Raw genomic sequence first — 18,098 nt, 5'->3', positions numbered from 1 at the left:
GGCACTTTTCTTTCGATTTCCAGTAGGTGGCTTCTAAGCCTCTTGGATTCCTGCTTTATTTAAAGCCTAAATAATGTTTTTTTAATTTTCTTGTAGAAATTTAATCACACTCTCAACTCTCAGTTTCAGTCCCTGTCAGTGTTAGCAACAGTTTTGCTAGTGTTTGTTCAGATTCCCCTGGGGCTTTGTGATTTTGGTCTTGGAGGGTACGGGGGGAGGGCCCCTCTGGGTTGGGGGTTGGGGTCTGCAGCTCAGCCTCAATTTTGCAACTGGGGCCGGTAAAAATCAACTGTTGTTTTCTGCGGTCCCGTCCCGCTTCTCTGCTTTCTGCCCTGATGTCTGGGCCCTGCTGCTGGCTGCGTAGAAGTCCCGGCACTTCTAGTCAGGGTTGTTCAGGGAAGTCACCACACCTTCATCTCTCCCCCTCCTCTTGCAAGGAGCTCCAGCAGCTGCTTTGTGCACTCTCTCTTCTCCTCTGATACCCTATGATGTAAGTAAAGTTAAGCTCAATGTTGTCCCAGAGGTCTCTTAAACTATCTTAATATTTTTTTGTTTTTCTTTTTTTGTTATTACAATTCACTGTTTTTTGCTACCTTGTCTTCCAGATCCCTGATTCTGTTCTCTGCTTCATCTAAATTGTTGTCAATTCCATCTAATGTATTATTTAGTTCATTTACTGTATTCTTCATTTTTGATTGGTTCTTTTTATGGTTTCTATTTCTGTGTGTTAAGTTCCCAATGACTTCATCTATTTTTCCCCTAAGTTCTTTGAACATCCTTAGGAGCAATGTTTTGAACTCTGTATCTGGTAGATTGTTTGCCTACATTTTATTTAGTTCTTTTTCTTGGCAGAGCAGCCTTATATGGTAGGTGTCCCATGGGGTCCAGTGGCACAGACCCCATGGTCACCTGAGCCGAGTGCTACAGGGGTGTCCCTTGTTTGGGTTGTGTGTGCCTTCCTGTTGTAGTTGAGCCTTGATTGCTGTTGGTACATTAGTGGTTGGGATTGACTCTCAGGCTGCCTGGCTGTGAGGACTGGACATGCCTGGAGAGGATGAACTGTTGTGCAGTGACTAATCCCATGGAGCGGGATTTGTTCGAGTTGTGCTGTGGTGTGGTCTGAAGCTGGTCACTTGGTTTGTTGGTTTTGGGGCCTCTTGGGAGAAGCTCTGCTGGATTCCTATCCCAACTGCTTCCTATGCATAGCCCACGGTCAGCTGGTAGGTACTACAAAGTGACCCACATTTAGTAGCTGCCTGCGCTGGGCTCTGAGGCACATGGGAGAGGCTATATTCCAAACCGAAGCTGGCTGCCTCTAGCGTTGGGCCTGGGTCACCTAGCAAAAGGTATACTGAGGTCAGCTGCTGTTTGTTTGCGGTTTGTGGACCTTCGAGAGATTTTAGGAACATCTTTAGCGTGGGCTGAGGCCTCCTGCTTGTGAGGAATAGCAGTCAAAAGAGAATTGGGCTGGTGCGTAAGTTAGGCAGGATGGGGCCTCAGCGAATCTGTAGAATTGGGGAGCGGTGTTAGCCAGCATGGAGACTCAGATTTGGCACCAGCAAGATGAGTAGGGGGAGAACTCTATATAGGAACAAAGCACCTGCCTGTCAGCTGTATGGGGGAGGGGCTCCACAAAGGAACAATGGTGCCTGCCAGCACTTCTGCCCCTCGCCCTGAAGGCAGACAGTTCAGTTCCTCTCCTAGCTTTTGGAGCTGCTGTTTCTTCACTCGAGCTTAGGGCAAGTGTTTGTGAGCAAGTGAGTTTTTGTTCAGGCCCTTTAAGATAATGCATCAATCTTAAGCAGCCCTCCATCTCACCAAGACGGAATTTCTTCTAGTTTTTACAATAAGATGTTGTGGGGACTCCTCTTACCTGCATTGAGCTTTGGGCTGGGTAGCCTGGTGTGTGGCTGGACTGGGACTCCTCACTTCTCAGAGGGGAACTCTGCAGCCGAGACATCCCTCCTGATTCTTAGTCAGTGCACATGGGTTGGTAACCAGTCTATTTCACATTTCACCCCTCCTACCAGTCTCAACATGACTTCTTTATATCCTTAGTTGTAGTAGTTATGTTCAGCTAGTTTTCAGGTGGTTCTCAAGGGGTGGTTCTAGAGGCCAAGGTCATATTCAGGTTTAATTTTTTGGCAAGAATACTTCATTGGTGTTCCCTATTTCCTCTTTCGTTACATTGTGTGATACATAATAATATCTGGTTGTCTCTTAAATTATATTTTGAAGCAGATAGGCCATAGACATTTAAACCTAATCAATGCATTAGGTATAGATAAAATTTGTTATGTTTATTAGAATTGTTAGGGCATAGAAGGGTTAAATAGTAGATTGATAGACCAAACTATGTAATTAGTCATCACAAATATCTGTTCTACCCTTGGAGATTTTTGGTATGCTTATTTCTATACCAGGTAGGCTCATATAGTCTTTAACAAAAGGATAATGTTGTTAGCTGAGCCTAAACTATTGGAAGGAGACTCCACATTGGCACATATGAGGAGACAGGCAGTGTAGATAATCCTTTTTGATGGTCAGAAGTACGTTAGCATTCCATTGCAAAAGTTATTGGAAAAAAAAGTTTATGTGTATTGTGGAGGTTATTATCCAGTAAGGAAATGACTTATGGAAAGGAATTCAAAGGGTAAGATGTTTCTGGATGCATTTTAGTCCTAGAGATATGAATAGTGGGGCCTAATAGGAGTAGGTGTTTGGGAATCCAGTTTTGTTTTAACATTTTTATTAATACTATGGGAATGGGGAGTACAAAAAGTTATCAGGTGTACAGAAGATATAAAATCCTTGTGGGTAGTAAAATGCAGCGTTGGTGGGGATCACTTGTAGAAATAATTCATGAAACTTTGATCACGAAAATTAGAGGGCAAGTGGGTTTAACTGTATAAAGATAATCTATACTATATTTAGAAGATAGTGGGCCTGGAAGTCATCATATAGTTCTCTTGAAAATAGTATCTCATATAGGTAAAATGGACATAATAATGTACCACCAAGAGTATTATCAAACAAATAGAAAATGTTAGTCCTCTGAAATGAAGTTTCTGCACTCTGGTTACTGCATTTCGAGAAAGATATAATTGGCATGGAGAAGATACAGGAACGGATAATTTAAATGATCAAAGCAATGAAGGCATTGAAGAATGGACTAAAAGATTAGTAGAGTTCAACCTAAAAAATATAGTGAATGAGCAGTAATATGTTTAAGTACTAAAATTAAAACAGTAGTGAAAGGATTACAGATTTATCTCTAGATTATTATATAGTAGAACTAGAACATCTACTTTTTGATATGAAGGAGGTAAATTTTGAACAAATAAAAGTATTATTTTACAAGTATAAAATGTATATAACAAGTATAAAATGTTTGCAACCCATTTCCCTAAGAGGTAATAGAGCATGAACATGAATAATTTAAAATGTTGCATGTTAGTAGGTTGTTATGGGAAATCAGAATGTTTTGAGGTACAGAACATCCCAGGCCTTTGAAGTTGATCTGATTCGAATCAACAAGGCTAATTCACAAGCTGTCCCTTACTGCTTCTGCTAAGACAAAATACTGGGGCTAGATGAACAAGTTTTTTGTTTTTGTTTTTATACTAGTTTTAAAATCAGACAGGTTTTCTGATTATGAAAAAAAGCCTAATGTAAACATTAGTGCTAGGAAGAGGTTTTAAATATATTTTGGGCTGGAGTTCTTTTAGAGTATCAAAAAGAAGATATGTGTTTGTTGCATTCTTTCTGACTTTGATCAAGGGCTGCTTTTACTTAAAATCCAGAGAATATTACTATGAATATAAACTCATTGCCTTTTTTGTTTGCCTTCTTCTGCAAAAATATTTTGTAATTCCTGATATTATTACCTTGGCAATTCAATAACAAAGAATTGGAATTGTTTTCATTTCCTTTTGCATTCCTTTTTCAGTCATGTGGAAATCTTTTGATGTTTTAGACAAAAGAGATTGCATATAAATATTTAACCGAAAATACTTTTTTTTCCAAAATGCAATTTTTTTGGAAGGCAAGGGACTCTAGTCAGTCTTAAATTTTAATGATTTTAAAATATTGAGCCCAAGGTTATTAGGAATGACAATAATGCCTTCTTTCGTTTTTGATGACTTTTATAAGGTTGCTCATCAGTTTGAAAGTTCTTATTTTCAAATAGATAATAAAAACATGGCACAAAATGTAAAAATTACAGAAAGATATACATTGAAAAGTATTTTCCCACTCTTGTCACCAGTCACCTAGTTCTCTTCTTAGGCTATCACTATTATCAGTTTATTGTATAATTCCCCAGAGATACTATAGGATTATACAAACATATGTGTATGTATATGTTTGTTTTGTTTTATTTACACAAATGGTACCATTACTGTACACACTAAGGTCTATCTGTTTTCATTGAAAGTAAATTTTGGTGATTGGGCAGTGAACAATCTAATTCTTTTTAACAACTGTATGATATTTTACTGGATGACCAAAATTTGTTTAACCAGTCCCTGTTGGGTTGTTTCCAGGGTTTTGCTATTATAAATAATGCTTCAGTGAATTTTCTGTGTTGTTTCACATACATATACACACACACACACACACGCCCAATTATTTTCATATTATAATTATTTCTAACAGCCCGTAGTATAAAATGTTATATGCATTAGTCACAAAAATTCCAGTAGGGGTCAGTGTTTTTTTTACCTTATTGTAATAAAAATGAAATTCCATAATGATGCATCTGAGTATAACTCTTTTGTAGTCGAACATATAAAATGCATTATAAGAGTTCCAGTTTGTGTTTTTACTCTCTCATTTTGCTTTGAAGATTTTGGTGCCTCTGGTTTTGCTACGACAAGTGCTTTTGGAGTTGACAAGACGTGGTCAAGAATCTGTGAGCGATTTGCTGCAGTTTGGTGTGACTTATTTGGAGGACTATGCAGCAGAGTACATCATTCAGCAAGGTGGCTGGGTATGAACTGTATTTTTTAAAAAATTTTTTCTTTAAAAAATAAGCCCTTGTGGATGTCGGTTTTAACAGCATAGATTTAATATTATCATTTAATATTTAATACTGATTACATGATGATCAATGGAAAGGCTATTCTACATTTTAAGTTAAACTACTAAGATTTTACCTATAGTAAATTGACATGTGATACTTTTAAGTAGTTCTAATTATGAAACATTTCATACTAAATATGTTAAAAACTAAGGATTAAGGAATAATGAAATTAACACCTATGTATCTATTATCCCGGTTTAAGAACACAGACAGCACTCTTGAATTTTCTTAATGTGCCCCTCCTAGATTTCAGCATGCTTCTATCTACTTCACAAGGGTAACTCCTATTTTTTTAAATTATAGTTTACACACACACACACACACACACACACATGCACATATATAGTTTACATACACACACACACGCACATATATATCCCTAGACAATATATTATTTTGTATATTTTGAACTTTATTTAAATAATGTCATGTTCTGTGTATTTTTTCTGTAACTTGCTTTTTTCACTCAACGTTATATTCTTGAGATTTATCTAGGTCATCGTTTCTCAACCTTTTTATTCATTATCATGCCCCTAAAAGGTCATTTTTAGACATTCTTATCCTAATCATCTCCCTTCTCCCTCCTTGAAATTTTAATACCACAGATACAAGTCTGTCTACTGTGGCCTGTTGGAGGACCACAAGCCATTGTAATATCTAAGATTTCCCCCACCTCTTCAAACCACTTGACCTTTAAAATCATCGCCGTTGAGAATGCATGATCTAGTTTGATGTGTTGGCAGGTGTTTGGTATTCCATCTTGTAAATATGTCCCAATTTATCTATTACCTTATCAGTAGACATTTTCACTTTTTTGCTATTGTAAACATGTTGTTATGAACATTCTTACACATATGTACAAGAGCTGCTCTGTGTATATACTTGGGAGTAGAATTTCTGGGTCCAAGAGTATAGACATATTCGAGTTTACAAGATAATGCCAAAGTGTTTTCCAAAGTGGTTTTCCAGCTTAAACTTTGTCAGCAATATATAAGAATTTTCGTTGCTCTACATCTTCCCTAACATTTAATGTTATCAGACTTATTTTTAAAATCATTTATTAAAATAAGATTATTTTGGAATAATTTTAGATTTACAAAAGTGTTATAAAGTGCTCCCATATACCATTCAACCAGTTTCACCCAGTATCAGCATCTGATATCTTTGTCAGATTGAGTGCATTCCATATTGATTTTATATCCAGCAAATTTGTTAAACTCTCTTATTAATTATGATTATTTCTAGGTACCCTTGGGTTTTCTACATAGAAAAGTACTCTGTCTGTTGAATAATGACAGATTTTTTCTTTGATGAGTCTATCTTTTTAAAAATTTTATTTCACTAATCAGGATCTCCAGTACAATAATAATAGACATAATGTTAGTAGGCATTCTTGCCTTTTCCTTTTGTTGAAATGAGTGCTTTTAATTGTTTCACCATTTAGTTGTATCAATCTCAATGAATGAGGCCTATTATTTTTGTTTGGTCTTGATTTTCAAGGTATGCTGGCTTCATAAAAGAAGTTAGAGTTGGGAAGAATGTTTTCTCTCTTTCTCTACTTGGGAATGGTTTATGTGAGATTTAAATTATTTGTGCTTTGCTTCATACATCATGCCTGTAAAACCACATGGTATTTCCTTTGAGGAAAGATTTCTGTTTTTTCTTGCCAATTTTTGATAATTTTTTAGGATATTATCCCTAAATTTTCAATTTTGTTGACTTAGAGCTGTTCATAATACCCTTTTATGTTTTGAAAGAGGTTACAGTAGATTTTTATTTCTTAATTCTTTTATATTACTTACTTTTTAAAAAAGTCTTATTTTGGAGAATTTTAAACATACATGAAAATGGACAAGATAGTATAATCAACCCCAGTCACTTAGCCCTAATAATCATTAACTCATTGCCAGTTATGCTTTATTCACGGCCTGATTACTTTCCCTCTTAATATTATTTTGAAGCAAAATCCAGACATTATATAATTTTATCTATAAAAAAATTTAGTATTTCTATCTAAAAAAATAAAGGCTCTTTGTTTATTTTTGATCAATACCATTATCACATCAAAAATTAAAAATTATTTCTTCATATCAAATGTCCTATTAGTATTCAGATTTCCAGATGTCTCAAAAATGTTTAATCTCTGCATCATATGGAGCAATATCTCCCTCTTAATTCCTATTATTACTTCTTACATATATAAAATAATTATTTATATAAAATAATTTTTTATTGCTCAGGATATTTTTTCTAGTGTCTTGTTTTTTTTGTTTTTTTTTTAATGAATACAAATTCAAACTTAGGGAAGCTCTTGAAAATCAAAACGAAACAACAAAGCTTTTATATCATTTACTAACCTGTTCTTGTCTTAGGAGAGAGAGGGTAGTTCATGTAAGATTAAAACTAAGTGTGGTGGTATGAAAAAAGACAGTATCATTATTGACAAAGTTATAAATAGGTGGCATTTGCAGAAAAGAGGCCCTTGAAAGTTTCTAAACAATAGTAAAATCATTTAGGAAATTTAAAAGTGTCTAATAGGCCAAAAAGGGAATGAGGTTAGTAAATTGCCTCAAGACTTTGAATAAAATACTGAATTTGAAAGTTACTGGGACTTGGATATGTAAAAATAGGGTGGTAAGTTGGATCATGCTTATAGTTCAAATAAACTACTCTGACAATACACTATTTCACAGGTCACGTGCTTTTCCAGGGACTTTTCTTTCCCTTAGTGGGTCCTGGCAGAAGGTTTGCTCAGCCCTTTTTAAGATAACTGCTTAGCCCCAAAGCTAAAACATGAGAAAGGAAGAGAGGTGGAATGAACACCTTAAGAGATTCTACAGAGAAAACACCCCCTTTTCTCATGCTCTACTTTTCCTCATGCTTAAAGAAACAGAGCATTCAACTTTCCTGAAGTAGAACTTTTTAGGAATATTTACAGGTCTATGGGACCAGTCAGACACAAATTTTACACGTTTCTTCAAAGCATTAACTTCTTTATCCTTTTACAACTTCTGACTGAAAGCTTTAGTCTCTGCTGGTGTGCATTTCCACATCAACCATAATCTGCCCATCTTCTTGTGCAGAAGGGCTGTCATAGTTGCGACCTACCTCTTGAACTACTCTCTCCTGATTCATGTTGTGCATCTGAAAGAAAGAGTCTTCTCCATACCTCCATTGTGGATAGAGAATGAGGCAGGTACATGTTCCAGCCCCTCAATTTTCTACTGCCATTGTCATTGCCATTGCTGTTGATTATGGGTAGCTCTGCCCAGGAACCTTCTTTTCCTATATGATGCTTGTAAAGGAAGAAGAAAACTGTAGCAAATGTTATGTATTCCTTTTTTGATTTTTAATTTTATTATGATGTAGTGCATCAAAGTTTGTTGATTATAATTTGTTACGGAGGAAGTATTTTATTCAACTAAAATATGTGTGTTAAAGAAAAGAGAAATAATATGGATAACTAATTTGTTAATATTTAAAATGTGTTTTTCTCTCTAAATTTGAATGCCCAGTCTGTATTTTACATTATCGGGTCTAAGCAACACTTGTTTTTTGCTGTTTAAAACCGAGAGATTGCTTTTCGGTCAGTTGGTGAAACTGTTTCCTCTAATACAAAGTGTCAGCATGAATTACCTTTACTTTGTGTTAAACACTACATTGACAGCTCTTAAAACCATTAGGGCACTCTTCCAGAGAAGACTCATTTGGCTACTTGATGTTGCATGTCTATTATATAAAGTCTGTCCTATGATTTTCACAGGTAATGTGTTTGTCTTCAGCCACTTGAACGTGACGTCAGGGTGAAACAAAGTGCAAAAGTCTGTGTGCAGGTTTTTTGTTTGGATATAAGTTTTTAACTCCTTTGTGTAAATACTAAAGAGTACAATTTAGTAAGAGAATGTTTAATTTTGTAAGAAACCACCAAGCTGTCTTCCAACGTGGCTGTACCATTTTGCATTCTCACTAGCAATGAATGAGAGTTCCTGTTGCTCCACATTCTTGTCAGCATTTGTGTTGTCAGTGTTCCAGATTTTGGCCATTCTAATAGGTGCATAGTGGTATCTCATTTTTTGTTTATTAAATTTTATAGATTAATTTTTAATAGTTCCAAGTCAGGACAACCCACTGTCCATCAACCGGTAAATGGATAAACAAGTTTATGATACCCATACAATGGAATACAACTTAGCAATAAAAAGGACTGAACTGTCATGCACTGCACGTTTGTGGGGAACCTGGTGCTAAACCATTCGTAGACGACCTGCTTCTGGGTCGGGGTTTCGTACGTAGCAGAGCAGCTCCCTCGTTGAGATCTATTGAAAGTGAGCCCTCAACACAAGGGTTTGTCCGTCTCCTCCCCCACCCCGGTGCCTGGCATGCAGCAGTGGTGTGGGGGAAAGGGAGAGCTGCCCTCATTTTTTACCCTTCTCTTCCCCTTTTCTCTGGGGCCAGGCCCTCCCTGGGGGCATCACCCAAGCAACCTGCCTATGAGCTCCGCTCACAAGGGTCCACGGGTCTGGCAGCACAATGGGAGGTGGATCCCCAGACCGGAGGGGGCACCCACCCGCCTCCCTGCCTCTAAAAAAAAAATAAATAAATAAAAAGGAATGAACTTCTGATACATTCAGTGACCTGAATAAATATCAAAAATGTTTTGAATGAAAGACTTTTTGATTACTTATATGAAACTCTTAAAAAGGCAATTTTATGGTAATAAAATGATCACTGGTTGCCTAGGGCCAAAGAGCAGCAGAGGGATTTGGGAGAGAAGAACAGAAGGGAATCTTTTGGCATGTTGTAGATGTTTCCTATCTTGTTTTTTGTCCACTCTTTTTTTTTTTTTTTTGCCTTTTTCCCCCAGCTTTGTTGAAGTATAATAGACAATTAGTTGCTCATATTTACATTGTACAATTCAGTGATTTTTTTTTGTCAATTATAGATGGCATATAATAATATATCAGTTTCAGTTGTACAGCATAGTGATTAGAGATCTATATAACTCACAAAGTGGTCACCCTACTAAATTTAGTACTCCTCTCCCCTTTACATATTTTTACAACATTGTTGACTATTTTCCTTATGCTACACTTTATATCTTCATGACTATCTTGTATCTATCCACTTGTACGTTTTAATCCCTTTACCCTTTTTCACCGTTTTCACCATCCCTCCAACTCCCACTCCCATCTATGAGCCTGAGCCTTCAAAACTCATAGATACAAACTCTCTATATCTATGAGTTTGTTTCCATTTTTGTTCTTTATTTTGTTCTTTAGATTCCACATGTATGTGAAATTGTATGGTATTTGTCTTTATCTGACTGACTTCATTCAGCGCAATACCCTCTAGGTCCATCAAGGCAATATCTTTTCCATCACCTTCGTTTTATGATGAACTATAGAAATAATCCCTGAAAGTATAGTGTTATCATCACCTTTGTTTTAGTTTGTGTGTCTTTTAATCTGAAGTGAGTCTCTTGTAGGCAGCCTATGTAGAAGTCTTGTTTTCTTATCTATTCAGCCACTCTGTCCTTTGGTTGGAACACTTAATTCTTTTCCATTTGAGGAACTTGTTGATAAATATGTAGTTATTACCATTCTTTTTTCATGTTTTTTTTTCCCCACTCTTTAATTCCCCCCCACCTCCACGTCCGCCTCTGACCTACGGATGTTGCCATTTCCCCTTAAGAACTGGATCTCTGAAGGCAGGGCATCTCCTCCCACATGCTCGCGACATGCATCCGGGGCCTGGTGCACCCAGGGCCTAGCACCCCTGGTGCACTCAGGGGGCCTGGTGCGCCCAGGGCCTGGCGCACCTGGGATATGGTCCATAGCTCCACCTGGGACACTTCTGCGTGTAAAGAACTTAGGACCTTCTGCGTGTAAAGCAGACATGTTAACCACCACACTATGGAGCCACCCCCTATTTTCATGTTTTTGATCCATGTTTTTTCTTCTTAAAGAAGGCTGTCCAACAATTCCTGTAATACTGGCTTGGTGTCGATGAATTCCTTTAGCTTATTTTTATCTGGGAAGCTCTTTATCTGTCCTTTGATTCTAAATGATAGCTTTGCTGAATAAAGTATTGTTGTTTGTAGATCCTGGGTTTTCAACAGTTTGAAAATTTTGTGCCAAGCCCTTCTGTCCTGCAAAGTTTCTTTTAAGAAATAAGCTGCTAGTCTTATGGGAGCTCCCTTGTAAATAACTAATTGCTTTTCTCTTGCTGCTTTTAAGATTCTCTCTTTGTATTTAACGTTTGGCATTTTAATTATGTGTCTTAGTGTGGGCCTCTTTGGGTTCATTTTTTTGGGGACTCTCTGAGCTTCTCCAGGTTAGTGAAGTTTCCCATCATTATTTCTTCAAATAGATTTTCAACTTCTGTCATCCCTCTTCAGGTGCCTCTCTGACACGGACGTTGTTTCCTTTAATTTTGTCCCTTAGGCTCCCTAAATTATTATTATATTCTTGGTTACTTTTTTCTTGCCATTCTAGTTGAGTGTCCTTGGTTTCTCCATCCTCTATATCAGTGTTTCGATCTTCTTCCTTCACTCTGTTGATTCCCTCTAATATACTCTTCATCTCAGATAATGTGTTCTTCATTTCTGACTGGTTCCCTTTTATAATTTCCATTTCCATTTTTATGTTTTCTATCTCTTTGTTAAAGTTCTCCCTGAGTTTATCTACACTTCCCTTATTTTCATCGAGCATCTTTATAATCAGTGTTTTGAACTCTGCATCTATTGGATTGCTTGACTCCATTATTCCTGGATCTCTGTTCTATTCTTTCATATGGTTTCAACTTCTTTGTCTTCCCATTTTGTCTGCCTTTCTGTATCTGTTTCTATGTAGTAATAAGCAAAGCTCCTAAGTCTCCCATCTTATTAGTGCAGCTTTGTGTGGTAGGTGTCCAGTGGCACAGTCCTGAGAGGGGTTCAGCAGCAGGCCAAGTTTAACCCCAGCCTGTGCCCTCCGGGGCCACCTGTTAATATTCAGCAAGGAATCCAAAGCTGTGCTTATAGTTGCCGCAAGAAGCCACGCCAGAAACCGAGATCAGCTACCATCAGTGTGAGTCTTGGTGCTGCTCAGCATGTGTCACCGGACTCACCAAGAACACAGTGGAATGTGGCTTGGGTGGGGCCATGAATTGGGGGAAGTGGAATTTCAGGGAATCCTCTGGGCTGAGTGACCTCTGTTTTTCCCAGTTTGATGACACTTCAATTTTGGCAGCTCTACATCTGCACACTGGGAGGGGAGAGGGCTCAACAGAGGATACCACCAGCACTTGTGCCCTGTAGAAAGTCTCACCTCCGGCCCTCGCTCTGACAACTCAGTATCCCTCTGTAAGTACTTGGTGTCTGCTGAGGAGCTGACTGGGCGCTGATGCTCAGAGCGAGCAGGTCCGTCATTGTGAATGTCTAGTTGCAAACATGGCCCCTTTTAGAGGCGGTTGCAGCTGCTGCAGCCTCTGTCCCATTCTGCCACTCAGGACCAGGCAGCTTTGCAGCCTCCTGTCTTTGCTCCCTTGTACCTCCAATCATTGCAGGGTGATTTCTTATTTTTCTCCTTAGTTGTAGAGCTTCTGTTCATCTAGACCCCCAGGTGACTCTGCTTGCTGTTTGCTCTGTGTTTCTGTTTCAACTTTGATGTGGTCATGAGGGGAGGAGGGAAGCTTCTATCATATACGCCATTTTGCCCTGGAAAATCTCTCATTGTCTTAACTTGCATTTTCCTGATGACATATAATGTGGAACATTCCTATTTTTTCTTTCTATCCTTAAAAATTTTTTTTAATTAAATTACAGTTGATATTCAGTATTATATTAGTTTCAGGTGGACAGCATAGTGATTAGATATTTATATATCCCTGTCCCTGACAACTCTAGTACCCACCTGACACCATTTATAGTTATTACAATATTATCGACTGTATTCTCTATGCTCTACTTTACATCTCCGTATTTTGTAACTGCCAGTTTTGTACTTAATCTGTTCACCTTTTTCACCCTGTCCCCAAACCCCCGCTCCCATCTGGGAACTATCAGTTTGTTTCTATTTTGTTTGTTCATTTATTTTGTTTTTTAGATTCCACACATAAGTGAAATCATATGTGGTATTTGTCTTTCTCTAACTTATTTCACTTAGTATAATACCCTCTAGGTCCATCCATGTTGTTGCAAATGGTAACATTTCATTCTCTTTTATGACTGAGTAATAGTCTATTGTATATATGTACAGTTTCTTCTTTATCACATTTTCTGTTGATAGGCACTTGATTGCTTCCATGTTGTGGCTATTGTGAATAATGCTGCAATGAACATAGGGATGCATATATCTTTTCAAATTAGTGTTTTGGATTTCTTCGGATAAATACTCAAAAGTGGATTTGCCTGGGTCATATGGTAGTTCTATTTTTAATTTTTTGAGGAATGTCCATACTGTTTTCCATGGTTGCTGTCCTGATTTGCAATCCTACCAACAATGCATGAAGATTCCCTTTTTTCCATATCCTTGCCAAAACTTGTTTGTTGTCTTACTGATGATAGCCATTTTGACAGGTATGAGGTCATATCTCATCATAGTTTTAATTTCCATTTCTCTGATGATTGGTGACATTGAACATCTTTTCATACGTCTTTTGGCCATCTGTATGTCCTCTTTGGAGAAATGTCTATTTAGGTCCTCTGTTCATTTTTTCATTGGATTGTTTATTTTTTGGTGTTAAGTTGTATGAGTATTTTTGTTTTATAACTTTTAGGTATTAAACCATTATTAGACATAACATTGGCAAATATATTCTCCCATTCAGTTGGTTGTCTTTTTGTTTTGTTGATGGTGCTATGCAGTAACTTTTTAGTTTGATGTAGTCTTTTTTTTTCCCCCCTTTTGTTTCCCTTGTCCAAGGAGACAGCCAAAAAAAAATATTACTCAGAGCAGTGTCAGAGAGTTTACCCGCCTATGTTTTCTTCTAGGAGTTTTATAGGTTCAGGTCTTACATTTAAATCTTTAATCCATTTTGAGTTTATTCTTGTATGTGGTGTAAGAAGGTGGTCTGGTTTCATTTTTTGCATTTATCCAGTTTTCCCATCACCATCTATTAAATAGACTGTCTTTATCCCCTTGTATATTCTTGCTTCTTCTATCATGGATAGACTGACCATATAGGCATGGGTTTATTTCTGTGCTCTATCCTGTTCGTTGATCTAAGTGTCTGCTTTTATGCTGTTATCATGCTGTTTTGATTACTATAGCTTTATAGTACAGTTTGATATCAGATAGTGTGATACCTCCAACTTTGTTTTTTTCTCAAAACTACTTTGACTATTCAGGGTCTTTTGTAGTTCCCTATAAATTTTAGGATTATTTGTTCTAGTTCTGTAAAAATGCCATTGCTATTTTGATAGGGACTGCATTGAATCAGTAGATTGCTTTGGGTAGTGTGGACATTTTTATCATGTTACTTCTTATTCAAGAGTATTATTATGCTTCCATTTATTTGTGTCTTCTTCAGTTTCTTTCTTCGGAGTCTTATAATTTTCTCAGTACAGTTCTTTTACCTCCTTGATTAAATTTATTCATAGGTATTTTATTTTTTTGGTGCAGTTTTAAACAAGTTTATTTTTTAATTTCTCTTTCTGATAGTTCATTATTGGTGTATAAAAATGCAACTGATTTCTGAGTATTAATTTTGTATCTTGCTACTTTACTGAATTCATTTATCATTTCTAGCAGTTTTTGTGTGTGTGTGTGGAGTCTTTAGGGTTCTCTATACCTAGTATGTCATTTGCTGGAGCATCTTTTCATATGCTTATTTGCCATGTGTATGTCTTCTTTGGTGTGGTGTCTGTTAAGGTCCTTGGCCCATTTTTAAATTGGATTGTTTATTTTCTTATTGTTGAGTTTTAAGAGTTCTTCATATATTTTGGATAACAGTCTTTTATCAGATGTGTCTTTTGCAAATATTTTCTTCCATTCTGTGGCTTGTCTTCTCATTCTCTTGACATTGTCTCTCACAGAGCAGAAAATTTTAATTTTAGCAAAGTCCAGATTATCAGTTATTTTTTTCATTGGTTATGCCTTGGCGTTTTATCTAAAAAGTTATCACCAAGCCTAAGGTCATCTGGATTTTCTCTTTTGTTATGTTCAAGGAGCTTTATAGTTTTGCATTTTATATTTGGGTCTGTGATCCATTTTGAGTTAATTTTTGTAAAGGGTTTATGATCTGTGTCTAGATTCTTTTTTTTTTTTTTCATGTGTATGTCCAGTTGTTCCATCACCATTTTTGAAAAGGCTGTCATTTTTTCACTGTATTGCCTTTGCTTTTTTGTCAAAGATCAATTAACTGTATTTATGTGGGTTTATTTTCTGGGCTCTATATTCTATTCCATTGATCTGTTTGTCTATTGTTTTACTAATACTATAGCGTCTTCATTACTCTGGCTTTATAATAAGTCTAGAAGTCAGGTAGTGTCAGTCTTCCAACTTTTTTCTCCTTAATATTGTGTTGGCTATTCTCAGTCTTTTGTCTCTCTATATAAGCTTTAGAATCAATTTGTCAATATCTATTAAAAGACTTGCTGTGATTTTGATTGGGATTGCATTGAATCATTAGATCAAGTTGGGAAGAACTGGCATCTTAACCATATTGCGTCTTTCTGTCCATGAACATGAAATATCTTTCCATTTATTTCTTTTTTGATTTCTTTCATCAGTTTTGTAGTTTTTCTCATTTAGATCTTATACCTATCTTGTTAGATTTATACCTTAGTATTTCTTTTTTTGAGGTGCTTACGTAAATGGTATTGTGTTTTTAATTTCAAGTTTCACTTGTTCATTGCTAGTATATAGGAAAGCAGTTGACTTTTGTATATTAACCTATATCCTGTAACCTTGCTATCATTGTTTATTAATTCTAGGAGTTTTTTGTCTGTTCTTTTGGATTTTCTACATAGACAACCATGTAATCTGTGAGCAAGACAGTTCTATGTATTCCTTCCCAATCTGTATACATTTTATTTCCTTATTAAAATTTCTAGGCCATCTAATATCATGTTGAAAAGCAGTGGTGAGAGGGGACATTTTTGCCTTGTTCTGATCTTAGTGGGAAAACTAGTTTCTCTCCATTAAGCATGATGTTAGCTGTAGACTTTTTGTAGGTATTCTTTATCAAGTTGAGAAGCTTTATCAAGTTGAGAAGGTTTCCCTTTAGTCCTAATTTACTGAGAATTTTATTATGATTGGATGTTACTTTTGTCGAATGCTTTTCTGCATCTATTGATAAGATCATGTGGTTTTTCTTTTGCAGCCTGTGGATCTGATGGATTACATTGTTTTTTGAATGTTGAGCCAGTCTTGCATACCTGGGATAAATCCCATTTGGTCTTGGCATATATTTCTTCTTTGTACATTGTTGGATTTTGTTTGCTAATATTTTTGAGAATTTTTGCATCTGTAGGTTTCTTTTAATGTCTTTGATTTTGGAATTAGTGTAATACTGCTCTTATAGAATGAGTTAGAAAGTATTTCTTTTATTTCAATCATCTGAAAGAGATTGTAGAGATTTGGTATATTTTCTTCCTTAAATGTTTGGTAGAATTCACCAGTGAACCTGCCTGCCCCTGGTCCTTTCTGTTTTGGAAGTTTATTAATTACTTACTCCATTTTAAAAATAGATATAGGCTTATTCAGTTTGTATATTTTTTCTTGTGGGAGCTTTGGCCGATTATGTCTTTCACAGAATTGGACCATTTCATCTAGGTTATCAAATTTGTGGGAATAGAGTTGTTCATAACCTTAATTATCCTTTTAATGTCCATGGGATCAGTAGGGATGTCCTATCTTTCATTTCTGATATTAGTAATTTGTGTTCTCTTTTTTTTCTCAATTAGCCTGGCTTATTGATCTTCTCAAAGAACTATCTTTTGGTGTTGTAAATGTTTTTTCTATTGATTTCCTATTTTCAACTTCATTGATTTCTGTTATTTTTATTATCTTCTGCTTACTTTGGATTTAATTTTCTATTTTTTTTTCTAGTTTACTAAGGAGGAAGCCTAGATGAAGGATTTTAGGTCTTCTTTTCTAATATATGTATTCAATGCTATAAATTTCCGTCTAAGCACTGCTTTCACTGTTTCACACTAATGTTAATAAAGTTTTAATTTTTATTAAAAATATTTTAAAATGTCTCTTGAGATTTATTCTTTGACTCATGTATTATTTAGAAGTCTGTTGTTTAATCTTTAGGTATTTTAGGGATTTCCAGCTATCTTCTGTTACTGGTTTCTAGTTGTATTCCATTGTAATCTGAGAGTAGACATTGTATGATTTCTGTTCTTTTAAATTTTTAAGTCACTGTGTTTCATGTCCCAGAGTGGTCTAGGTGAATATTCCATGTGAGCTTGGAAAGAATGTATGTCTTCTGTTACTGGATGACGTAGAATTACATGGATGTCCTTTGTAGCCAGTTGTTTGGTGGTGGTGTTGAGTTCAGCTATGTCTTTAGCGATTTTCTGCCTGCTGGATCATTTCTGATGGAGGAGTGTTGAACCCTCTAATAATAATGGTGGATTTATTTATTTCTTCTTGCAATTCTATCAGTTTTTGCCTTTTATAGTTTCAGACTCTATTGGTAGGTGCATACACATTAAAGATTATTATTTTCTGTAGTTTGAAAATTATATGCATAAGTGTAGTGTTTTGACATTTATTCTACTTTATGTTCCCAGAGCTTCCTGAATCTATGGTTTAGTGTTTGACATAAATTTGGGGGAAGTTCTCAGTCATTATTGTTTCAAATATTACTTCTATTCCTTTCTTTCATCTCCTCATATTTCAATTACGTATACGTTACACCTTTTGTAGTGGTCCCACAGCCCTTGGATAGTCTGCTCTGTTTTTTCCATCTTTGTTATCTTTGCTATTCAGTTTTCAAAGATTCTGTTGAGATATCCTCAAGCTCAGAGATTCCTAAGCCTTGTCTAGTCTAGCAATAAGCCCATCAAAGGTACTCTTCATTT

At 36.1% G+C, this 18,098-nt stretch overlaps 1 protein-coding gene across 11 annotated transcripts in view; it reads left to right on the top strand.

Annotated features, from left to right (window-relative positions):
- Positions 1 to 18,098, top strand: part of BCL2L13 (BCL2 like 13) — a 90,172-nt gene that overhangs the window by 43,319 nt on the left and 28,755 nt on the right. For 6 of the 11 annotated variants that reach the window (XR_002782200.1, XR_002782201.1, XM_011367784.2 and 3 more), the window contains one exon: positions 4,847 to 4,990. The exons of 2 other annotated variants lie outside the window; for them this stretch is intronic. Coding sequence is in view for 5 of the 9 variants with exons in the window: in XM_011367784.2 (XP_011366086.1) it covers positions 4,847 to 4,990 (144 nt within the window). In the remaining 4 variants the exon portion in view is untranslated. Of the gene's footprint in view, positions 1 to 4,846; positions 4,991 to 8,166; positions 8,851 to 18,098 lie in introns of those variants that run through there. 3 more of the 11 variants (XR_002782202.1, XM_023535170.1, XR_002782199.1) reach the window with 3 other exon arrangements.

Source organism: Pteropus vampyrus, unplaced genomic scaffold (genome assembly GCF_000151845.1).
Source record: "Pteropus vampyrus isolate Shadow unplaced genomic scaffold, Pvam_2.0 Scaffold137, whole genome shotgun sequence".
NCBI classification, from domain to species: Eukaryota; Metazoa; Chordata; class Mammalia; order Chiroptera; family Pteropodidae; genus Pteropus; species Pteropus vampyrus.
The sequence above is the reverse complement of the archived record's forward strand: the minus strand, read 5'-3'. Positions and strand labels throughout refer to the sequence as shown.